Consider the following 15,781-nt stretch of genomic DNA (forward strand, 5'->3'; position numbering starts at 1 on the left):
AGCGGCGGCGAGGCTGTGGCTACCAGCTCTGTGTGAACGAGCATGAGGAGATGGGACTGGTGGACCCAGCGATCATTACCATCAACAGCATATGCACCAGCTGATGATGTTTAGCACCATGGACTTTTATTTGCCTTTCTTCTTCTTCCTTTGGAATATAAAAACATGGAAAACAAAGCCAGAGAACTTACTGATGCACTGTAAATAACTTTTGACCGAAACACACACGCATATACGTCAGCATTTTTTGTCATTGTTATTTGAATTACTATTATCGTTAATAATATCGTTTGCATTGTTAGTATCTGGGAATGGTTTGTGTCAGTACACCGATGCACTGTTGTTAGTGCATTATTTAAACCATCTGAGCTGATTTTTCTGCTGCTACTTGACAGTGACTGCAAAATTAAAAAAATGTGTCATGTAATTTATTAATTGTTTTCTGGCACTCAAATGACCAAATGTTTTATTGTGTTTAGAGGATGCAAAGGAAGAATAATATCTGGATGTATCAAGGGCACTGCTCTTTTTTTTTAGTTTTCCTTCTAAACATCTTTTGCACTGAGACACAAAAATGTGATACTGTACATTTTTTAAATATAAGTATAGTTATGATCCAGTCACAATGTGTACATGTATAGTATAGTTGTTTTCAGTGGAATGTCTGATTGTACATTGGATTGCATTGTATTGCCTTTGCAGCATAACTGATTGTCGATTTATAGATGGTTTAGGAAAGTGCCCATTGCCAAGACCAGGTTTTAATATGAAACCTCAGATAAATAACCTCATATTTCCTGTTGTATTTACCTAGCGAGGACCAGAGGGAGACATTTTAAAGCAAAAGCTAATGATAAAGAAAATAAACGTTTTATTTTTTTGGTATCAAATCGGATTCTTTATTTGGTGCTGTGTAAAAGTAATGTGTTATTTCTTGAAATTGGCACAGAGTGCGGTCTTCCTCCGATATGTTGAAGAAACCGCAAGTAGGGCCCTCTGGGATTCAAAACCCCATTTTTAAATAAATAATTTCCTCCTAAATTCATATCATGACATCATCCTCTGTATGTCAGTTGTTATGAGGATGCTTATAAGAATATTTACCTTTGACCTGTAGGATGTTCCCATCTGCATTAATGTAATGACTACACTAGCTCTGTGCCCTGCATATGTGCTTTCATATCACTCATCAGTCTTAAACAACATTGAGCTTAAAGACTGTTTTTCTGTCTTGACATCAGACAATGATTCAATATCTGTCTATCATATCCGCCTTTGACTAGGGATGAATCATGTGTCATGCTACTTGTTAATGAATACTTATCATCGTACTCCAAAGTAAACATTTGTGCAATTTGCTGAACAAAGTAACCCCTTTTAATTGAAAGTACATCCAGTGATTCTGCCTGAAATTAAATCATTGCTATCATTGTCCTAATACGGGCAAAGTTACTGAAAAGAAAATATTATTTATGGCCGTCATGACTTTTAATCGCTCAGAAACAAACAACAGGGTTTGGGGTTGATATGATTTTTTTTATGTTTTCAAAGAAGTCTTTCATGCTCACCAAGGCTGCATTTATTTGAAATAAAATTATTAATTGCTTTCCAAAAGAAAAAACAACAAATAAATAAAATAATCTATTTTATTAAACCCTAGTGTACTTACTGTGTATATATATACATACAGTAAGTACACTAGGGTTTAATAAAATAGATTATTGCAAAAACAATTGTAAATACACTACTCTTCAAAGGTTTGGGGTCTTTTTATTTATTATTATTTCTTTTTTCTTTTGGAAAGCAATTAATAATTTTATTTCATTATTATTTATTTTTATATGCTGTATATATATGTATATATAAATTGAATGTAGTGAACTGTGTCCTCCCACATCCACAAACAAATCAAGTCCTCTCTAAACTTGATCTTTCTTGTGTGTGATTTAGTGGTTTGGGTTGATATGCAGCTTTTTGCCAGTGGGCACTATGCTCATTTCTCCTCACACAACACATTTGCTAAGGCTCTGTCATGGGTTGGAGCAATCTTTTGCAATTTTTCTAGTCAAAATGGGAATGGATGAGAGATGTCACGCTGAGATGGGGAATGCGGTGAGATTGGATGTGGTTTCGAGATGGCGAGCAGGTAAAGAGTTAGGCCTCTGAGCTAATGAAAACCATTTATTTCACTCATTTAAAATCATTTTCGATTCACAAAAATGGCCTTTAACTGTGCCACAATTTTCAGTGAAATTAGAACATGGTATTAAAATCATGATCTAATCCATGTGCTTTCAGTAAATGTCTGAGTATCTGTATTGCAAAGGAAGTGGCTCAGCAGGAGTCTGGACTGACAGCAGCCTGGACGCAGCATTTCAAATGGGAGGAGCAGCGTAACGTGTTTTAATTAAGATAAGCATATAAATTTGTTTGCAGCCACTGAGGGCAGAATGACAGCATTGAATTAGTCCAATGAATGAGCAACACTTAAGCCTGACACCCACTCAGACACATGAAGTATAGCTGTTGAACAGGATACACGACTAACATTCTGGAAAAACTGGAAAGCAGTTTAATGCAATCAATTCAAGACATACAGTAGGAATAAAATCTTTTTAAACGTTTCACCAGTGAAACATAAAATGTTCATTGTGTTTCTATTCATATTTTACATTTTATTGTGATTCAAGTCTTGCATTTTTGGCATCAGTGCATTTTATAGTAGGTTTCCCTATTTTGTGCGTTCCACACCTTGTGTGCTGTTATTTCAGTAGTAATGATAAAGAAAGTAGTGGTTTTAGCAGACATTAAAGTCTATAATTCCCCTTCTGTCATCAAACGGAATTTCAAAAATGATGATGAAACAAAAAAATGATTCTAACAGGTTTCCTGACACTCCCCTTACTGGTTGAATAAACTGATGATCCGGCCCAAATCTAATCACACTGGTTGAGTCAGTGTTGCTGTTGGGCTGGTTGAGATGTGCAAACAAATAGTTGTAAAAGCAGCATAGCTTCAAACTTTTTTTTTGGCCAGAATTAACTTATGAATGTCTTACAGTTGACACATAATGTGCTGGGCTAGGAAAATTATTTTAAATAAGAAAATGTACACCCTCCAGCTTTAAGCAATAATGCAAGATTCTGAAACAAAAATGGGGGAGTCTTGATGTATTCTTCCCATAATTCCTGGCTTCATAACGCAAAGGATGAGGGGAACAACAAAATAACTTAAATCAAAACTGACAGTGCAGCAAATCAGCACAATGAAGACAGACCACCAGATTTTTTTAACAATCACAAAATCAGCTTCAGCAGCAGTGAGATATTTTGCATCGGCACAAAATATTCACCAACTGAACTCTGTACAAAACAGATCTATAAAAAACAACGCACTATCATCGCAATTCGTAACTATTTTTAACCAAATTGATGGTGAATTTGTATAAATTCATACAATCTCATTCATGCATTTTCATAGGATTTCATTGGGGTGGCCCTTTTTTCCCCTAAAAATCATACATTTCCATATGATTCACATTGTACTAATTCATAGAAAACTGCAGCCACATAAAATAGTTATGTTTTACAAACAACAAAATAATTAAGCTTTTTGTCCCACAAATCATAAATATCTCACATAAATTCATCTAATCACATAATTCTTACATCAAATAACCTTCACATACACATACTAGTCAAGCACTAAAAAAAGGTATAAAACTACATAAAAATATTTGTAGGTGTTTGTTGGTAACTGATCTTTTCAAAACAATGTTATAAAGCGGCAGTCCTTCACTCGTCAGGTTCATCAAATCGATTAACCTGTTAGGGTCTGTAGGCTATGATTTACAAGATTAAACAAGAAATTAATATGAAGACATCTCAGAAAGGCATTTGAGAACAAGCTGCTTCTTGAAAAGGAGAGAATATTTAGGATATAGCTTGCTTGTGGAAAACAGGTGAAGTATTACTTAAAAAAAAAAACAATCAAAAAAGGCTGTCTTTTAAATCACCAGTAAACATTTTTTAGCACAAACAAAAATTACATTCACATACATGTCATTCCCAGTATTGTGAGGCTGAAAACAACGTAAGTCATGTGGGGTATGAGTGCAATGCTCTTAAAGTGCATAAAGTATCATTTTTACATGATATGTCACAACTGTCCAGATGTTTTTTTTGCATTAGTATCCATCAGCATGGACCTCAGTAGCAGGGACTCCATAGGCTCTTACATGTTCTGTTCTCAGTTGCAGCAGCATGGACAGAAAGCAATCTGAACATTCACCCACCTCCCGTACGGGCCCGTCTCCCTCTGAAAGTAACCGGAAGACAACAGAGCTGTTTGTGACACCAGAAATACAGCCAGACAGAGACCCAGAACCGCCCTGCTCTATATGGAGCATAGGGCTGCTCGCAGTCTCATAAGCAGACAGTCCAACGTCAGCCAGGTTTCTCAGCATAACCACAGAATGAAGCAGGGCAGAAAGCCCTCCGGTCACAGCCACAAACTGCTTCTCCACAGGATCATCCGCACCATCTTCAGTTATATTTAGCACTAGAGGAAAACTAAAATAAGGCTCCCGAGTGATGTCTGAGGTAAAGTCATTGAGAATCACTCCGCTACTTGGTAAGTATTGCCCAGATCCCCATGTGCTGTTGAGCGAGGTGGAGATTACTATGAAATTGCCGTGACTATCGAGGACTCCTACATGACTGCTTGTGGTATTTAATGTGAATATCTCTCTCTGACTTGTGTTGAAGAATTCATTCGCCAAATTTAGGAGGGCATTATAAGAGGCAAAGGCATTACCGATATCTCCGTGGCTCGGAAAAGTGAGGTTTTGCTCTCGGACTCTATCTAATATATTGGATACCATTCCACCTGTGAGCTGGTAGGGGGGTGAAAGAATGCTGTATTTCTCCTCTGCCACGATAAGGGGATCATTGATTTCTCCGCTGCCGGCCTGAGCGGCAGCAAGGAAGGCTGGTCTCTCTGCTTCAGAAATGTCTTGAGCCAATTTTACGGCCAGATTTTCCGGGAAATGGGAGCTGTTTAGGCTGACGCTCAGCAAAAGGTCTGATAGATTCCCGTTGGCGACATGCTCGCCCTCTGATTTCACACGGCCAGCCGCATCGCAGAACAGATCACATAGTCCTGACTGGAGTATTTTGTCCTTGTGGGTTTCTAAAGCCCTGGAGAGGATTCCATCGATAAGGAAACCCTCTTTAGCGACTTTCGTGGCGCCCGCAAAAAGTCGACTCCATTCTAAATGCCCGTAGTTGGAATGCAGCAGTTGAAGGCCCTGCAATAATGAGGGAGCGCCATATGTAGGCAGCTGCTGAGAGGTGTCACGTATTGCTTTAAATGATCTTGTAGTGTGATTGTACAAAATTGCAGAAAACACTCCACCTTGAAAAAAAGGGAAGCACGAATGAATCATTCAGCTGCCTCAAAAAGTAGTTTATGCTTTTAGCAACCTTCTGAAAGGCAAATGCGGCGCTAATTAGTTGTAGATATTAACAACAAACATTATGCATTTGAGAGTCTAAACTGCTCAAATGATTTTTTATATCACTAATGGGCTTTTTCCATGCTTAATTTCTACCATAACCCTTCATAAACATTATTCTACAGCTAAAGATACTTTTAAACCGCTTGTTAAAACCATTTTAAATGCATAACACTTCAACAAAACTTGCTCATGGTATTTTTAGAGAATGACACTGAATATTGGAAATTAAACATTAAAACCACAGATTTCAGAAAATTACATCATGCTTCAGAAAGAGCTAAAAATGTTAATAACACTGGCAGTGTTGTAGTCGAGACCAAGTCATTCAAGTTCAAGTCAAGACCAAGACCAGAAGAGAATTATGTTTGAGTCAAGACCAAGACCATATTTTCATGGTCTTGTCATGGACTTGTGACTCAGACTTGACAATTTTTTGGTCTCGGTCTTGGCCAGAGGCGGACAGTAACTAAGTACATTTACTTGAGTATTGTACTTAAGTACACTTTTTGAGTATTTGTATTTTACTTGAGTATTATTTTTTCTGGGAACTTATGACTTTAACTTCACTACAATTGAAAGACAAATATTGTACTTTTCACTCCACTACATTTCTATCAAGGTCCTCGAAGTAGAAAGTCGTTACTATGTAGCAGTTTTGAAAGTCAGTGGGTCATTTTCTTCTTCTCTAAAACGTGACTTTCTTTTTTTCAGACAGTTTATCAGTAATCACTCTTGTAGGGCTACATGAAGTGATTTCCCAGCATTTTTTTAACACTGACCAGTTGCAAATGTGGTATTTATTTACAACAATTCAATAAATTTTTTTTTCTTCCTTATCACTCTGTATTTACAGGATTTCACTGTACTGTATTCAGTAGGTGTAATGTATTCTAAGTTGCTTCAGAGGTATTGCAAGTATTACGTACAACAATAAAACAGTGCATTGACATAAGAAAGGAAATTTACTTTTGGTACTTAAGTACTTTTAAAAGCAAGTACTTCTGTACTTTTACTTGAGTAAAAATCTGTCTTTACAACTTTTACTTGTAATGGAGTAACATTTGACCAGCAGTATCTGTACTTTCACTCAAGTAATGGAGTTGAGTACTTTGTCCGCCTCTGGTCTTGGCTCGAACTCCAACGGGCTGGTTTCGACTACAGCACTGAGAATTGTTCTTCTTGTTTTAACCAACCAAGACTGTGGCACTGAAACATTTTATTTGTAGAAGTCAAGTGATGAAAAGTGCCTGATACTGACCTAATCCAGCGGTGTGTGGATGAACAACTCCTAGGCAGAGTAAAGCAGCAATCCCTGCATCGACCACATTCCCTCTCTCCTGAAGAAGCTCTTTACCAATACTGGAGCAGTTTGCTATAAAAAAGAAAGCACACAGGAGACATTCAAATATGTTTGATACATATTTACGGATTTGGTTTGTATAATAATAATTAATGAAATTAGTCTTGCCTGAGTCTGTGATGATAGCAGCATTGTGGTACAGTGATTGACTGTGCTCATGAGTGTGACTATCATGATTATGATCATGATGATCAAGAGCATGATCATCATGATCATGTCCGTCTTTGTGGTTGTGGTCATGGTCATTGTGGTCACCATCATCTTGATGATGTTGGTGGAGGTGTTCGTGGTGGTCGTGATCTTCATCCTCAGAAATCTCGTGTGTCTTGTTAGCCTCTTGATGATTTGACAGGTCCTGATGCTCCTCAACTCCAGGCCAATAGCCATTCCACTCATAGATCATAAATCCGAAAACAATTCCCAGAAGAATCACAGCCACTGTGACCCTGACACAGGTGTCTCTTTTCCTTGTCCTTCTTTGCTGAACGATGAAGGGCCTGTATATTGTAAGAACAATAAGAATGTGGAGTCTGGAGGGGCAGAATTTACAAAGCACAAATATAAAGGAGATTTTGTTTTCTTTAATGCAGCTGGCTGGCAGTCGGCTTATCACTTTACTCTGGTAGCTGATAACAAGAATACAATGCACAGTTGGACACCAAATAGTTCACCCAAAAGTGAAAATTCTGTTCATGTTGTTCATATTGCATTCATGTGCCCGTGTTCAGACGCACACAAAAATAAGCAGCATTTGCTATCACTTCTTCAGTCTGAATGCAGATGCAAATTGCAAAAAAGCAAAAGATGGCAAAGAGGGGCATGATGACACATTATCCCCCCACCCCACACACACTCACATTCACATACTCACTCACTCCTGTACCACACACTTTTTAAAACAAAGTTACACCAGAGTTTAGCATCCAAATGCATCATGAATATGTGGCCAGTTGCATAAACTACTTAGACTAGTCTTAAAAGTTAGTCATCCATTTTTTTTCTTCAAGACTCGTAGACATCTTAAAGGCACAATATGTAAGATTTTTTTATTAAAATATCCAAAAACCACTAGAACAGTTTTAAATATTTTGTTGACTTGTGTACTTACATTATCCCAAATGTTTAGAAGAATGTTTAAATCCAGAGAAATAAGCAATTTTAACTAGTGACACGGAGCGTGTCTATAGTGTCATTGTGTCGCCTGCCAATGACGTCATACACCCTCGATTTCCGGTTTTGTTTGGTACAAAACATGGAAACACCAAAGAAGCTTTAATATGCTATGCATTTTATTAGACAGGTGATGACCGCACAGAGTAGCATTATAACAGAACGTTCAAATGTATCTAGTATGATAAAACAGCGCTGCTTACTTCCGCTGCTTTCCAGAAATAGCGGAAGCGGTCGACTGTGGCATAATAAAATCGCATTTGATTTTTTGCACAGCCCTACTACGACGTTAATAAATCTTTATTACATTAGCTCATCCATGAACATGATTTCTGCCCGAGTCCCATCCGATTGCTTCGGCTGTGGGGATGAAGACGACAACTCCCATGATTCCACACTCAGTCACGGCGTCATCTAACTACGCCTTTGTTTCTTTTGGATACGCGCGCTCTAGTCACAAAAAATTACATATTGTGCATTTAAAGACGTCTTAAATTTGGTTATATAAAATGGTATATTGGTCTAATTTGAATCTGAAAAGTAAGATTGATTACCACTTGGTTAACTGCTAGAAACTAGTCAAACTAGTTTTTAAGACACAGTCTTAACATTGTGACTTTATGCAATCGACTTGAAGCGGCGCTGCGCAGACCGAGCCTTGTATTACACCAAAATACCGCAAGAGCGATTCGAAAGCAGGAGCGTCTGATATCATTTTGATGTCATACACCGATCGGTCTGCGCAGCGCAATCAAAGCCAAAACCTGAATATTTTAAACAATAGCCTATAGAAATCCTGGCCAGGACGTGTGGAAAAGGGCACGTATGGTCACCCTAGATAAAAAGCATTTAAATAATTATTTATTAAATTAAAATTAAAGGAAATCGATCACAACTCTTCACTGGCAATAATATCTATAAACGGCATACTATTGAGAATATTTATATCGGAACACATCTACACTGCTAGCGACGCGACGCGGCAAAACTTGAAAGATCCCATTACAGTCAAGTGTGTGTGCACTGCAGGCGGTCTTGTCGCGTCGCGTCTTTAGCAGGGTAGATTGAGCACCTGTTGTCGCGCCAACATCACTGAAAGCAGCCACGACATAAGAGCAAATGCACTTAACATTAAAGCAGATTGTTTTGAAATGACAATTAACTTGCGCAGCAGACGTCAAGCAAATTTTACTTTCATTGTGTCACTTACGAGTGGAAATCTATCGTAATTTCATCGTCCTCATCGTCAGTGCAAACGTTGTCGTTTTCATCTTGCACATCGCTTGCAAGTACTTTATATTTAACAGTGCTCTGCATCATTTTCCCCGTGTGCATTTTGGCTGTGTCCTTAAAACTTTAAGTCTCCTACTTCCTGTTTGTCCTGTCAATCAGGCCAGGTAGAAACTGCACAAAAACGACTGAGGGGCGTGCACTTCAAATCCATTGTGTTTCAAGACACACATTTGTTTCTACATTTGTTTCACCAAAATGTGGTTGTGGCTAGATAAGCAAAAACCGGAAGCTAACAATGAATTGAATTTTCTACCTATTAGATTGTGTTTTATTAACGTCTACTTTTACCCCAACCCTAAACCTACCCCTTACAATAATGCAAAAATGGTAAATATTGTTGTACAGTATGAGAAAAATTACGCTATATTGATGTGCGCATGCCTAGTGGTTTTTGCTGTAGGCCTATGCCATCTAGCCTTAACCCCAAAATGTGTCTATTCAAACTATGTACAGTGCACAATTAAAATAAATAAATATATTTATTTTACACAATAAATAAAAGCAAATGACCTTCAGAAATAAACCCACAAGGAGAAATATTCACTGGAGTACAGCATGTGACAACTAACACCTGATTTCTATTCAAACAGTAGTACATTAAAAAAAGCTTTGAAGATGTTTTTTTTAAGGTTTATGAAAGTCAGATGTGTCCACAAAGGCTCAGGCTCAGGGTAAAGCAGTGGGGCTGGTCTGTGCCGATTCTCAATGTTCCAGTGACCTGGAAACGAGCTGAGAGCATAAGCCCCAATATTCCTTTCAAAGTAGCCTGTGACTCCAAATCTCCGTCTTCAAGGGAATCATGGTGCACGGCTTCCCACCTTATTTACTTTTTGACATTTACTGGAAGGTTTTCAAACATGCAGAGTCTAATTGAATATAAAATTCCCGCAGAGATGGTGAGAACCACTGTCATATCGAGATACAGCGAGAGATTGAGAATCTCAGCATTACTGAACAGCTTAAATGTCACTCATGTGGCTATGACTCTATTTGTTTATACCTTCTATTCTCTGGTTATCACTTGCCCCATTCACATGTAGCTCTACAGCAGTATTCAAATACACCTTTATACAGCCCTGAATGTCACACATTATAAGACTGAAAAAAAGAAGAAGAAGAAGTTTCCATGGAGTACAATCTCTTTGATCAATGTTATGTGTGTTTGAATAGACTCTGAAGCTAGGTGATTTGTAAGATATACTGTCTGGCACCGGTTCCTTTGTGAGGTTTGTCTTGTTTTATATTGCCTGGTGCTTTTTTTTTTTTTTTAAGAAACATTCCATTATTATCCCTGTGGAGGGGTTTTAGGAGATCTGTATCTTTATACATTAGGCACAATTAAAAGGCAAAGCTATTGTCAACAGACTCAATCAAACTTTCTCATTCGTATTTGTTCATTTGAAATAAATGTTCCAATATTGTGAACATGAAGTTTGTTTGCATATCATTAATATTCTGCAAAACATAAGAATTGCATGAAGCTGATAATGTCTTTTACAGGACACAGAAGTGTGCTGTATACACACACATATTCTAAATGTATAATATTGTATACTGTATGTATGTATGTATATTTTGTGATTGTCTTGCCATGGGTTTACATTTTACATAACCAATATTTTATCATATTCCTTTTGCTATGTAAGGCTGTATTGTAAATGAACTGAATATCAACAGAAAACCTAAAGATACGGTTGTTATATGAGTCCCAAGAATGAGGATCTAAATGCAGCATTTACTTAAAACCACAAGAATCCAGGAACAAGAAAGCATGAGGAAGAACTACTCACCAACAGCCAGAATAGGACATTACAAAAGATACAATGACTAAATGCACAAGACAACCTAAGAAAAACTGATGATGAAACAAAATGAATTGCTGGGGAGTAAATGAAAAAGGATTAGACTAGACAAGGACACTAAACTCTAAAATAACAGATATTTAAAGAAACAAAATCAAAGATGCCTGAAAACAAAGAAACAACACCCACCAAGCCTGTGACAGCAGCATGAATTCCAAACCTATGACAGAAACATTTGCAAATATACATCACCTGTCTATGATAAAGTAGCTTATAGTTGTATTTCATGAGTTAAATGAAGGCAGGAAGAAAAAGCATGAGGGGAATGAATGTGGATCTAATAATAAATAGGCTACTGTCAGAATTAGTAATTGCTTTTGGTCCTTGAAGTCAGGATTCTGTATCTCCTTTAAATTGGATAGACTTCAAGGCCTCCTCAGCAGTTTATCGTATCATAACCCATGGACAGCCCAGAACGGCCTGTTTAAAGGCCGCTGATTTGACCTGCTGTTCCTCCTAAAGCTTTGTGTGGATGCGTATGCTTAGTCAAGAGGAACAAGCTCCATGCTACTGGTCCAAATGGGGAATAAGGATTTGAAAATTATTGATGGGAAAGGTTATTTTATATATACTAAAAAATCTTTTATTGGGGTTGCTTATTTGAAAACCACTCAATTAGGTTTAAAAGGTTATTATGTTGTTCTGTGATAAGCTATGTTTTTATTTCATTTTTTTTTTTTATAACACTATTGATGTGGTGGCAGGCTGTCAAATAAAGGTGCAGTTTGGCATTTGACAGCACTTTTCAAACTACTAGAGTGATAGAGTTCTAGCTAAATTTGTGAGAAATTCTAGAGTCTCCATAAACAGAGAGCACATACTTACTGTATAGACAGACAGTCTAATAGTCTAATGCATAGCAGAACCAATAAAATGTTATTTCTATGGTTACAGAGGGACCAATGTAAACATAATTGGTTGTTATTGTGCTTATATAGACTTATGGTATTAGTCAGCTATTTCCCCTTATACCCACTAATATTTGATCAAATGCTGTTTTTATTCTCATATAAACTTAAATTTGACAATTGACAAATTGGGGAGATACACAAGGAGCTATATTGGCTATATTTGCGTTGATGTTTATTCTTTTTGAAAGAAGTCTCTTATTTGAAATATTTGAAACAGTAATGTTGTAAAATCTTAATGCAATCCAAAAAAGATTCTTTGATAAATAAAACAGTATTCATTTAAAATAGATTTTCTTGTAACATACTGTTTTGCATACCAAAAGAGGATATTTATGAAGAATGAAATGCCATTCTGGGATGGTGCACTCATGGCAAAACTGATATTCTAATCTATAAAAAAAATCTCATTATATATAAAGAAAATAAGAAGTAAAAATTAAAATGAAAAACAAAAATGATGGTGACCCTTAATTTAGTTCATGTTTGTTCCAACTTCAGCAGTGGCCCAAATATAGTGGGTCATACTGAGCAGGGATGGAGTATGGGTTATGTCCTAGATTTTTTTTTTTTCAATCAGGCACCTGTGTTTTCAGTTTAAGTGCACGTTTGTTAAGCGTTGATATAGTCCAATCGTCTTTTGCAGAGTAAATTTTATTCTGAAATCGCCTTTCTCATAGAGTCACTAAGTGTGTTCTTTAATACTAAAGAACACTGACCCATTCAGGTCACATCTTTATCATATTTTTCACAAGCTACAACATAACAATCCACACACTCCATTATACTCTGAATTATCAGTTCACAGATAATTTGACATTTTCATTAAAGCAAATCACATAAAACATTTTTTTAAAAACTTGGCATTTTGGGTTGTCCCATTTACTGTCTGGATTAGACATCTTACAGAAAGAACTCCTCCACCTCCTTCTTACCATGTATGGTCTTGCTATCTGCAGTTTCATTTTTGCTGAAGTTAAACTGCAGTTGGATCTCTTTTGTAAGTGCAGTTGAGAGATTGTGGTGCCCATTATGAACTTGTTCAGTCAGAGGCATGATGGTTTTGAATGATGACTGAAGCAATTATCTTTTTGGATATTTCCATATTTTATGAAGAACCCAATCTCAAATGTATTTCAACCCACCTGATCATTACACCTACATGTCACAAAGCTTAGTTTTTGTACAGTCCCAGCCCAGATCTAATTTTAAGATTTAAAATCAGATTCTGCAGACCTCTAAGTAGTAGTTAATCACCTTTCATTCTGCAACTATCAAGATTTCCTCAGAGAGTCGTTCAATTTCAGTTCAAGTTTTATTTGAGGAGAGTTCTTTGTCTCAAAGCAATTACTAAATCACACAGACTTGTCTATCAAACTTACTTAACAATGTGAATTTTTCAAGGATAAGCAAGCCTTAATAATCACTTATTGTTGTTTGGATGTTTATTGGTGTTTTTCCGTTGAAAGAGAAAGTTTTTGTACCATCTCAGGAAATAAGATGGCATCATGGGTTAGAGCCCAATAAGAAGCTGATTTTACTGGATGGGAAATATGCTGAAGGATATTGATAAAGTTACCTTGCCCCACAACCTAGCAAAAGAGCACCATAATTAACTTCATGACACACCATGTAGCTGTTGAGCATGCCTCATAGCTGTATGCAATGAAATCAATATTTCTATCCCGGTCTTCACTGCACTTATTTTCATACTTCATTGACCTTCCTATTGATTCTTAAACTATTTACCTCCACAAGCAACAAATGTGTCTCCACCATAAGAACAAACAGTGCCATCTAAACTAGATAAAATTTAAAAAAAGTCAACTAGAAAATGGGAATACAATATTGAGAGTTGGCACACACCTCTGAGACTGCCCACTGAAACAATTTGTAATGATTCTCCCAGCGAACAGACTACTAACAATTAATGCACAATCAGTGTGGATGATGCATTGAATATACAGTGTATAACTCTGGACGAGCAAGACTACTGTTGTTCCAAATTACTGTGAATTACCTATGGCTGATTCACAGCCGTTACAATTTTATTGGCAGTCACTTTCTTTGTATTTGCCAATGGAAATAGTTCCAAATAAAGCCAATACCGAATCAACAGCTGAGCATCTCAGAGTAACTCATAACAGTGGCATTTTGAATGAATCAGTGTATTTAAAATAATTGGTTTCTCTGCTTGTAAATCAGAATCAGAATCGATGAAGACCTCAACACCACATTGTGACTGGGTGCAGTGTGTCCGAAGATTCATCGGCCAATATTGGCACAAAGTGTCCTGGCACATGTCGAGCAGACCTTGTGGAGGCCTCATGGTGCATGAACGAATCAATGACTCACTCATAATTGTTTAATTCCTGAATGAATCAGTGTATTTGAACAAATATGTTCAGTTGAATAAATAAATTACTCACTCATAATTGTTTAATCCCTGAATTAATTAGTGTATTTGAACAAAATAGTCGAGTTAATGAATCAATGACTCACTCATAATTGATTTGTTCTTGAATGATTCAGTGTTTTTGAGCTAATAAGTGATAAAAACAGTCACTTGTCACCACCTACTGGCGTAATGATGTAACATGCAAAAAGAGTCACTGAAAATTCCCAATAGTAATGCATAGAGTCTACCTGCAGCATGTGAACACAGACAAGCTGAGTGATGCAAACAGTGAAAAGTTCAGTGCTGTATAAAGCGTATAATATTTTTGGTCAAAATAATAAGTAATAACAATACTGTATTTCATATAAGGTTATTTATCCAAAATATTGGATACTTTCTTGCAGTTACAGAATTATACAATGTAAAATCAAAATCTGAAAGAATAGCATTTATGTGGCCATTTTATTTTTCTTGTTTTATTAAAGATAATAATGAATAAATAATCAGCATGAACAAACACACAAGGTTTAATACCCAAATGTGATAACTGCCCATTTTTTTCTCCATAAATCATTTTCACATTATCAGGCAGGACAGTAAGACCCAGATGTTCCAGGAAAGAGGGGAAAGTAACACATTTCTCATGCTCTTATTCAGGCAGCTGCACTAAATAAATGATTGTCCAGTTCTTATCTGGCAGCTCAGTCTGTCAAACACACTTGCTGAGGTTGAGCCAAATGATTTGAGCCTCAGAACTTGATGCTATGATATCTTAACAACAGAACATGGAGGCTGGTTCAGATTCTGCCTCTGCCATCACAAGATTAGACTCCCGTCCCACTGGCTGCACCGAGGGATCTATGTCACCTATTGTGATGGCCCGCCATTTTGTAAAACGTTTAGATCATTGAAGTTTTACATGAAGTACTATCATTTGGGAGAAGACTGCAACATTACTACAGTAATATTAATACTGACGCAAGATGCTGCCAGTTGCATTTGTATGAAACAAGAGAGCACAACTCTCTGTTGTGATACCAGAGACATGAAGATGGACAACAGTCAATTTTGAAATCTGTCTGCTAAATGCCATGATTGATCAGAATTCAGCATTCCAAAGGCCAGCGTAATAATTATTTCAAACACCTTATATTCATCATTAGCTCCTGTCACTCAAACGCTTGGAGTAGGATGCTACCTATTATCTTCCTCTCACCCTGTTACTGACCCCTGTAGGTAGCATCATGACCTCACCCTACTGGGAAGAATTTT

At 36.9% G+C, this 15,781-nt stretch overlaps 1 protein-coding gene across 1 annotated transcript; it reads right to left on the minus strand.

Annotated features, from left to right (window-relative positions):
* Positions 1-4,173: 4,173 nt before the first annotated feature.
* On the minus strand, positions 4,174-9,383 carry LOC107700059 (gamma-glutamyltransferase 6-like). The gene is made up of 4 exons (XM_016501568.1): positions 9,259-9,383; positions 6,987-7,375; positions 6,777-6,890; positions 4,174-5,415 (listed from the first exon to the last, which is right to left on the minus strand). The coding sequence occupies exons 1-4, from the start codon at positions 9,381-9,383 to the stop codon at positions 4,187-4,189; spliced, it is 1,857 nt and encodes a 618-aa protein (XP_016357054.1). The 3' UTR covers positions 4,174-4,186.
* Between the last annotated feature and the right edge of the window lie 6,398 nt (positions 9,384-15,781).

This window comes from Sinocyclocheilus anshuiensis, unplaced genomic scaffold, assembly GCF_001515605.1.
Source record: "Sinocyclocheilus anshuiensis isolate Anshui unplaced genomic scaffold, SAMN03320099.WGS_v1.1 scaffold983, whole genome shotgun sequence".
Lineage (NCBI taxonomy): Eukaryota > Metazoa > Chordata > Actinopteri > Cypriniformes > Cyprinidae > Sinocyclocheilus > Sinocyclocheilus anshuiensis.

Bases quoted from the DNA above. Each gene is read 5' to 3' on its own strand.
- LOC107700059 (XM_016501568.1), bottom strand. From the start codon at position 9,383: ATGCACACGGGGAAAATGATGCAGAGCACTGTTAAATATAAAGTACTT. The intron at 7,376-9,258 runs GTAAGTGACACA...TACAATATACAG, and splicing joins ATTACGATAGATTTCCACTC to GCCCTTCATCGTTCAGCAAA. The intron at 5,416-6,776 runs GTCAGTATCAGG...CTTTTTTTCAAG, and splicing joins TCCACACACCGCTGGATTAG to GTGGAGTGTTTTCTGCAATT.